Genomic DNA, 9,944 nt, shown 5'->3' with positions numbered 1-9,944 from the left:
CCGTATTTTTTATTGGGAAAGGTGGCAACCTTAATCATAAGTGAATAGAAAAATGTTGAGACAGTTAATCGAGAGGTAGACTTTATTAGTGGTACATGACATATAAGTGTCCATATAGCTGACTTGCTATCTGCCTTCTGGAGCTTTGCTCTTACAGAATGTTGTTTAGGTGTTTGGAACCTGCACAGTGTTTACTCAGGGCTGGAGGGACTTGGGTAGGAACGTGTAATAGGCAGGTGGAACCTTTTACTCAGGGCTGGAGTTGAGGTGGGGACAAAAATTCGGGCCGTACAGACTGGAAGGCCCCAAGCTGACCGCTGTAAATGCCTGTTTACAGAGCTTTAGCTGCCCATGCATTTGCCATATTGAAATCAATTTGCTAACGTTTGGAGGCTGTTTACAGCCACCGCTTTTTATCCATCGTGACTCGCGTTACCCGGAGCAGGAGGCGTCGGCCCCGTTTTAGGGGCGGCGGTGAAGCCACGGAACGTTAGGTAAAAACCGGAACCATGAATTTGGAATTACTGGGTAAGCGCAACAATAGGAGCGGGATGTATGAAAGATGGAAGGGACGCCAAAGGCCCAGCGGCCGTCAGCTGTGTGTGCAGTCTGGTCATTCGGCGATCAGCCCTGGTTTTTTAATACAATGTGTATTTTTGTGCAGTTTAATGTCATGAGTTATCACAAGAAGTTAAGATGGAGATTTATCTCAGCAGTGAGGGGAGAAGGGTATGATAGAAGGGTGACTGCAGGACAGCACCCCCGAAACAAAATCCGGAGCATCTTTTCTTACAACTGTACATTATGCTATTCTTCTGTTATTCCTCTTAGAAATGAATGACTGAGTTGTGGGTGTGGCCCTGGACTGTGTAATCAAGGTTGGCAGTCATAGATGACCCTTTACAGCGGGAATATTAGCACCCTGTTATACATACATTTCTAGGAGGAATAATAAGTATACACAGTTATGGGAAAAATGCTCCAGAAATGTTATTTCTTGGAAAATGTGAGTATTTACTGTAGCTGACATTTTAGGAGCGGTGACAGGAATAGACAACTCCAGCACAGTATGAGTAGTATGAAGATTGCTGATATTTATTCGATAGTCGGCTGTACAATTATTGTAACGTTTCGGCCCATTCAGCCTTTTTCTGGTGCCATGCGCTCTGTAGGTAAGGAATGAGCCACGTGCAGTTGCACAGATTACCTACAGAGCACACGTCTCCTTATTTCATTCTTTCCTTCAAGCGGCACCAGTTTGAAAAAGCCTCCAATGACAAGTGATAGGGAAAGAGGAGGGGAGGTGCTGCACCTGAGGGGTTAACTGACGCAGATTACAGCTCCCTGTCATAGAGGCGGGTGCCGTCTGTGTGATTCTGCCGCCGGCACCCGCCTCCTGTATTTGTATTAAACGTTAGTTATCTTCATTGGTGGCAGTGACCACAGGGTCCCCTCCCCTTCCTCATTGGTGGCAGTGACAGTACTGATCGGAGCACCAGCAGTGTAGTCGTGAGCTCCGATCAGTTACCATGGCAACCAGGACGCTACTGAAGCCCTGGCTGCCATGGTCAGGCAGCAGGGAGAGTGTAAAGTCCTATTCACCCTAATAGAACTTTATTAGGGTGAATAGGACAAGGGATCAAAAGATCCCAGGTTCTAGTCCCTAAGGGGAAAATACTTATTAAATAAAAAGTTAAAAATACTTTTTTTTTTTTAAAACACACCAAAATATTAAGTATAAATCCCCCCCCTTCCCAATTTTACATATAAAATATATAAACATATTACATATCGCCACGTCTGAAAAGTCCAAACTATTAAAATATAAAAATAATATCTCTTATGCGGTTAACGCTGTAACAGAAAAAAAATAAATAAAAACTGCGCGATTTGCCATTTTATAGTCACCTTGTCCCCCCCAAAAAAATAGGATAGGACTGTTGGTTTCTGGGCCGTACGTTCCATAAAATGCAGAATGCACGTGGCTTGTTTGGTGTTTAATTTTTTCGCGTGGTATTGAGTATCGCAATACTTTTTTATATTATCGAAATCAAATCAAAATCTTGATATCGTGACAATTATAGGGGTTGTCTGGGTTCAGAGCTGAACCCAGACATACCCTTATTTTCACCCCGGCAGCTCCCCTGAGGCTCCGCTGCGCTCCCTTGCCCTGCGCTAAATCACGCAGGGCACGGGCTCTTTTGTTTATCATAACACTCTGCCGGGCGGAATGGGCGTGTGCTTTAGCGCTGCCTTAGCCGTTAAATCCCACTAAATCCCGCCCATTAGTGCCAGTGATGTCACCAGCTTCATGGAGAGCCCCGGTACGTCACCGGATCTCCAAAAAATGCCTTTTCCCTGTGCAATTTAGCACAGGGCAAAGGAGAGCATCGGAGCATGAACTGCTCCGATGCTCAAGTCAGGGGGGCTGCCGGGGTGAAAATGGAGGTATGTCTGGGTTCAGCTCTGAACTGGGACAACCCCTTTAAGGACACATTCTGGTTCTCTATCGCTGTATTTGGAGAGCCATAACCTCTTTCATTTTTCAGTTGACTTCTAACTGTATGAGGGCTTTTTTTTTTTTTTTTTGCTGAAAAAGCCATATTTTTAATGCCACAGTTTCAGGGTTACATATATTATAATTTATTTTTAAGGTGGAGATCGGGGGGGGGGGGGGATTATTGTACAGTGGTCACGGCTGCAGTGATGTCTGTTGTGTAAGCGTTTTTATTTTTTTCTATTATGAAGCAAATTTTTAGGAGGAAAAACCTTATCAGTCAATCATCCATAGAGTGCAAAAATGTCAGTTCAAAATTAACATTCAAAGGCCTATTCACAGCTCATAAAGTGTATGCATATTGCTAAGATACGTCATCTCATGGCTCGTGGTGGTCTGATCTCTGGGATACTCGCCACTCTCAGGAATGTAGTACTGCGTCACAGTTTGACCCTGCATGGTGCCGCCTCCAGCCACCCACTATGCAAGGAAATGTAGCAGAGCTCCACTCTTTAGAATAAGGGTTCACGACCATATGTTTTTGCGGTCCGCAAAAAAACTGATCCGCAAGAAATACGGATTTCATCCGTGTGCATTACATGTTTTGCGGAACGGAACAGCTAGCTCTTATTAGAACAGTTATATCCTTGTCCATAATGCGGACAATAATAGGACATGCTCTATTTTTTTTGTGATACGGAAATGGAATGCACACGGAGTATCTTCAGTTTTTTGGGGCGGACCAATTGAAGTGAATGGTTCTGCAAAAAAAAAAAAACGGAGTACTCCGGTGCTACAGCCCCTTTATTCGTGGGATCAATGAGGATTTGGTGGATGGGAATTATCCTTTAATTTTTGTTGAATGCTTGAGATTTGTTTGCCAATCTGTTTATATATGTTTTCATTTCTTATTGTTCTAAGGAACATTGAAGGAGCTGTTTGTGGAAACCAGATTATGTGCGAAAGATGTTTGTAATGATTAGGGGGTGCAAATAGCGTTTCTGCTGCCTGAGGCGAAAACTGACACGGCCAATTTCGTTACCTAACCCCTTTGCCACAAAGAAAGTGCTCATTGCCCATGGCCCTTCCGCTGTCCCCCTCTTGCCCCTATCTGGTGCTGCCTGAGGCGATCGCCTCACCTTGCCTCATTGGTGGTGCACCCCTGGTAATGATTCTGTAAATGTATATAATAGAGGGGGGGGATGCAGGTTTTTGTGTGTGTAAGGTCAAGGAAGAGTGGTGCATAAATGAGGAGGCATCACAGGACCTCACCCAAGGAATACTCTTCCCACACAGTAATTGGGTCGGGGAAGTGTGCAGATGTTAGTCATTTGTGTGACAGTAAGCACGCTGTTAATTACTGTTATAGTCTCTCCACGTCAGTAAGGATCTCCTTATGAAGACGTAACATATTATTTTTCTTCTTCCAGAATCCTTTGGTCAGAATTACCCAGAGGTAAGTGCATACAGCGTTCTCTCTAATAATATTATATGTAGAGTAAAAAAAAAAATCTCCTCAAAACAACCTTTCCTTCATTTCAGTGGGGAGCAGCACTTTTTTTCCTTGTGGGAAAGAAGTGGCATGCCCTATTTTGGGGCAGAATCTGCACTGAAACTCCCATTGAAATAAGTAGAAAGCATAAAAAAATAGCTACATACGTACTTTTTTTGGCGTGGGTCCGCACTAAACACCGATTGGTTAAAATAAATGCTGGAAAAAAAACGTGTGCAGATTCTGCACTGAATTTTGAAGGCATATTTTCAAAATCTGTCGTGTGACCGTGCCCGAGATTCACCCATCGGCTGCAGTGTGAGGGTTTTGATGTGGAATAGACTGTGAATTTCACCCTTTGTAATGTCAAGTGTGAAATCTGCAGAGGAAACCACTAACTGTTAGGGTCCATTCACACGTACGTAAGTGCTTTGCAGATACGCAAAACACGGACACTGGCAATGTGCATTCCTCAATTTGCGGACTGCATATCGCCGGCACTATAATAGAAAACTGCGGACAAGAATAGGACATCTTCTATTTTTTAGCGGAAACGGAAGTGCGGATCTGCAAATGCGGATGCGGACAGCACATTCCGGCCCCATTGAAAATGAATGGGTCTGCACTCATTCAGCAAAATTGCAGAACGGATGCGGACCGATTTTGCAGACGTGTGAATGGACCCTAAGCAGCATGATATCTGCAGACCCTCAGTACCAGGTTTCTATAATAGAGATAATGCTGTTCTACTTAGTTATTGGCGTTTGGACATATTTAGGGTATATTCACAAACTGCAGCAAAAACATGTGCATTTTTTCCAAAGTAGTTTTGACCACACCTCGGCCGCTATGTGTGAATACACCCTTAATGTGCTACCTGAATTTCTTGTCTTGTAGGAAGCAGATGGCACGTTGGATTGCATCAGCATGGCCCTCACCTGCACATTTAATAGGTGGGGAACACTGCTTGCCGTAGGCTGCAATGACGGTCGTATTGTCATCTGGGACTTTCTAACAAGGGGCATTGCCAAAATTTTAAGTGCACATATTCATCCAGTGTGCTCTCTGTGGTGAGTGCCCTTTTTCTTTTGTCTGTCTTATTTTCCTGTCTGTTCTTACACTGACCACTTTTTTTTTTTATCCCGGCTAGTGTTTGTGTTCAAAATCGTGGCATCTGCTCCATATTTGCAATATAAAGGAAATATATTACCCTTTACTTTAGAGTTTGTCCAGTTTTCTCATATTGATGACCTATCCTCCTGCAAACACTGCCTTCTCTTCACTGTTTAACTGCTCGCTGTCAGCCTTGAAGCGGTGAGCAGGTGTAATTACATCGCTGTAGTTCTACTCTGTCTCATTGAAGTGAATAGGGCTGAGATGCTGTAATTACACTGCTCACCACTACAATGTTGACAGTGCGTTCTCTTCAAACAACTAATCGGTAAGGGTGCTGGGAGTCAGCCCCCCGCTGATCTGATATTGATGACCTGTCCTGAGGATAAATCGCCTACAATATCCTCTCAAGTGCTATTTGATTAAATAATAGGAGCCCACGGAAGACTACAGGATATACCATCCAAAAATAGTTAGATCAGAGCTCATGAATAAGCCGCACTCTTCTCAGAATCCCCTTGATGATAGATCAAATTCAGCATGTCCATCAGTGAGGGCAGCATGAAATAGTTGACTGGTTCCCTTTAAAGGAGATTTCCGGTTTTCTCATATTGATGAGCTATCCTCAGGATAGACCATCTGTGAGGAATATGGATCATTATTTAATGGCAGCCATGATATTCATCTGATTCACCTTTGTCAGTATGCCTGCAAAATAAGTTCTCACACCAACCATCTGCTTGTCAGATAGCAGAGGTAGTGAACTCCACAGGGGTCCTGGCTTCAAGGAGGCCACGTGCGTACAAATTCACACCTCAACCAGCCAGTACGGAGGCCAGCTAATCCTACAGGAAAACATTTCTGTAAGGGGTCTCAGCCCTTGCCCAGATCTATCATTTTCCCCCAGACATCATGGAACCGGCAGTTCATAAGGAATTATGAATCGCAGACATAAGTCAAATATATTTATGCGATCCTCGGGCAAAGACTAACATGCCCATGGTCATAGGTTGGAGGTCGGGTGCCAGGGAGAGGAGATATACATATCTCCCCACAGAACCCAAATAACGGTACCATGCTTGGACTCTACTGGTAGCCGAAACCCAGGCAGATCCGTTGGTCCCAGAACCATCTCCCTGTGACCTTCTGGTCTGGATCTGTGAACCCTAAAGGGTTTTGTGGGTCATTGAGCTGCCAGGATCAACAGGGAGGGGGGGACCCTTCCCAGAGGCGGGAAGAGGAGGGGCCGGCTACAGTTTCAAAGGCTTGTGCCAGCAAGCAGGCGTGTCTTTTCTCTGAAGGAGGGTCACATCGTGCCATGTGTTTAGACCAGTGTTTCCCAACCAGTGTGCCTCCAGCTGTTGCAAAACTACAACTCCCAGCATGCCCGCACAGCCAAAGGCTGTCTGGGCATGCTAGGAGTTGTAGTTTTGCAACAGCTGGAGGCACACTGGTTAAGAGGGACCTGTAACCTGCTGACATCACTGCCCTCCTTGTGAATACACCCTCCTTGTGAATACAGCTAAGAACTCATCACAACCCAAAAGGACTTATCCATCTGGTAAACTGACTTTTTTGTTTTGCTTAACCCTGTTGTACCCTATTACCTGTATTTGTAACCTCAGACCACTGTATATATTCTTAGTGTGTATAGTAAATCAATACAATGCTATGCGACCCCCCCATCGGTGCTGGAAGTTCAGACAGGTGATGGTAGGTGTGGAAAGGTTTTTATTTTTTGTATTTATTTTTTTATTCCCCAAAGAAAGAGTTAAAGGGGTTATCTGGGCTTTGAATATTGATGACCTATCTTCAGGATAGATATGTAGAAAGGAAGATGGCTTCGGCAGCATGTAGCAGTATCAAAATTTCTTTATTCGTACCTCCAGACACAAATGGCAACGTTTCGACTGTTCACCAGTCTTTATCAAGCCTAATGACATCAATGCTGGTAGGCATATATATACCCCCCCACATTAAAAAACACACCCCATATTACATTAACATGGCCAATCAATACATAATGGAAAGAATCTGTGCAAGTTGCTACTTACTGCAGCTGACATGGCCACCATCTCCGTCATGTGCGCCACGGCGTGCTGTCACCTCCAATGCGCAGTCGCGGCTTGCCGGCTTTGCATACCGGAAGTGTCATCCGTCGCCATGACTCCGGCCGGCACTGACGCCTTCAGCCAATGAGCTGCTAGAGGCAATCATTGTCGTCATCGCTTGCGCGACTCTCACGTGACATCCAGTACGGTGCGCACAGCCGTGCGTCAATCTCGTGGGTCACATGGATAGCACAACCAATGGAAACACAGTGCAAACACCGGAGTCATGGTAACGGCGACGCCGTGACCAGCGCAACCGATCATAGAGAAATGTGCATAATCCATATGACAAAATGGATAACCAGTACATGGTCCATATACAAGGATGGATAGATCGATACTATCGGATCACAGACCACAATAGTGATCGCCACACCATCAATAGACAATCAAAGTATGTACATGCACATATCTATGGAGGTGGAGACAATGTACAGCGCAGCATCAAGCAATCATGCAAGATCGGCATATACAGAATACATTCTCCAAAATTTCACCCATCGGATGCTATGAAAGGCATTTTATCATATAAATCTAAAAATCCCTGTTAGGGATGTGTATCACATATAAAAAATTATGATGTCCATATACTGAAGAGGACCATCCAGCGACCAATGTCAATCGATGGATGTGACGTTAAACTCCAAATTTAACCCGTGAGGTTGAAGGGATCTAAGGGTGTGGATCCACTTAAGTTCCTTTTTCCTAAGTATAACCTTCCTGTCCCCACCCCTTCTCAGATACCCAACGCTGTCGATTGCTCGAAATCTTAATTGATTAATAGCATGTTTACAATCAATAAAGTGTTTTGCAACCGGTTTGTCAATAGCTCCTGTTCTTATAGTGCTTTTATGCTTATTAATTCTTTCCCTCAGTTCCATTGTGGTTTCACCCACATATATTAGGCTACATGGACACTGTATCATGTAAACCACATCTGTGGATTTACATGTGTAGTGTCCCTTAATTTTAAACCGTTTGCCACTATAAGGATGAGTAAAACCATCACCTCTCATGATGCAACTGCAGTTGCAGCAGGAGAGGCAAGGGAAATTACCATTCTTAAGTGGTGCTAATCTTTTCTGTTTGTCTATATCCTTACCCCCTATGTCCGCTTTGACCAATCTATCGCGTAAGTTGCGGGTCCGTTTGTATGCCATCATTGGGGGGACAGAGAATTCCTTAACCGTTGGCAATCCTTTCTGAAGGATCTGCCAATCCTGACGTAGGATGGTGGCAATATTACTACTGTCACCCCCAAAGATGGACACAAATGAGATACGGGCAATCTCTTGTTTCTGTGGTTTCCTCACCAATGTAGACCCACGTTTCATGGATACAATCCTATGTTTGGTACGGTTAATTAATTTATTGGGGTAGCCTCTCTTTGAAAATTTCATACACATCTCATCCATTCTATAATCAAATTGGGTGTCATCAGATACGATGCGACGTACCCTGAGTAGTTGGCTCCACGGGAGAGAGTTCACCATGGTCTGAGGGTGATTGCTATCGTACATTAGTAGGGTATTCCTGTCTGTAGATTTCTGAACAGATCAGTGCTGATCCTTCCATTGTGCACCTGAACTCGGACATCAAGGAACTGCAGCTCACGGGCAGAATGCATCACGGTGAACTGCAGGTCCCGGACCCCAGAGTTCAGGTGCACATGGAAATCATCCAGTTCAGGTATAGTGCCTGCCTGTCCATATCAGGAAAATGTCGTCGATGTAGCACCACCAGCACAGAACTCTCTCAAAAAATATGGAGCGATACACCAGCCGATCCTCGACCTCCGCCATGAAGATGTTTGCGTAGGTGGGGGCCACGTTGGACCCCATCGCCACACCACGCTTTTGTTGGTAGAAGGTGTCCCCGAAGAGAAAGTAATTTCTCCTCAGGTCGGAGATACTGGCCATTTCTTGACTAAGTTGAATTCACTTGTTTTGCCGGCAGAATTTTTACTTGTAAGCTTCGATGTTGTATCGTTGTATACATCCATCGATCACTCCTATGGTTTAAATGTCGTCGATGTGGCCCTGGCCAGCACGGAGCTCTCTCCTGGGGCGCGCCGGCTGATCCTCGCCCTCCTGGAGGTGGTCCTGAGGAGAAATTACTTTCTCTTCGGGGACACCTTCTACCAACAAAAGCGTGGTGTGGCGATGGGGTCCAACGTGGCCCCCACCTACGCAAACATCTTCATGGCGGAGGTCGAGGATCGGCTGGTGTATCGCTCCATATTTTTTGAGAGAGTTCTGTGCTGGTGGCGCTACATCGACGACATTTTCCTGATATGGACAGGCACTATACCTGAACTGGATGATTTCCATGTGCACCTGAACTCTGGGGTCCGGGACCTGCAGTTCACCGTGATGCATTCTGCCCGTGAGCTGCAGTTCCTTGATGTCCGAGTTCAGGTGCACAATGGAAGGATCAGCACTGATCTGTTCCAGAAATCTACAGACAGGAATACCCTACTAATGTACGATAGCAATCACCCTTAGACCATGGTGAACTCTCTCCTGTGGAGCCAACTACTCAGGGTACGTCGCATCGTATCTGATGACACCCAATTTGATTATAGAATGGATGAGATGTGTATGAAATTTTCAAAGAGAGGCTACCCCAATAAATTAATTAACCGTACCAAACATAGGATTGTATCCATGAAACGTGGGTCTACATTGGTGAGGAAACCACAGAAACAAGAGATTGCCCGTATCCCATTTGT

General features: G+C 44.9%; 1 protein-coding gene across 2 annotated transcripts in view; it reads left to right on the top strand.

The window, feature by feature from the left end:
* The first annotated feature begins 322 nt into the window (after positions 1-322).
* The window catches only part of RBBP5 (RB binding protein 5, histone lysine methyltransferase complex subunit), a 49,649-nt gene continuing 40,027 nt past the window's right edge, over positions 323-9,944 (top strand). For both annotated transcript variants that reach the window (XM_044288415.1, XM_044288414.1), the window contains exons 1-3: positions 323-528; positions 3,928-3,953; positions 4,887-5,059. In XM_044288415.1, the coding sequence (XP_044144350.1) occupies positions 510-528; positions 3,928-3,953; positions 4,887-5,059 (218 nt within the window). In that variant the 5' untranslated portion in view covers positions 323-509. The remainder of the gene's footprint in view (positions 529-3,927; positions 3,954-4,886; positions 5,060-9,944) is intronic.

The sequence above is a fragment of the Bufo gargarizans genome, chromosome 3 (genome assembly GCF_014858855.1).
Source record: "Bufo gargarizans isolate SCDJY-AF-19 chromosome 3, ASM1485885v1, whole genome shotgun sequence".
Classification (NCBI taxonomy): domain Eukaryota; kingdom Metazoa; phylum Chordata; class Amphibia; order Anura; family Bufonidae; genus Bufo; species Bufo gargarizans.
The sequence above is the reverse complement of the archived record's forward strand: the minus strand, read 5'-3'. Positions and strand labels throughout refer to the sequence as shown.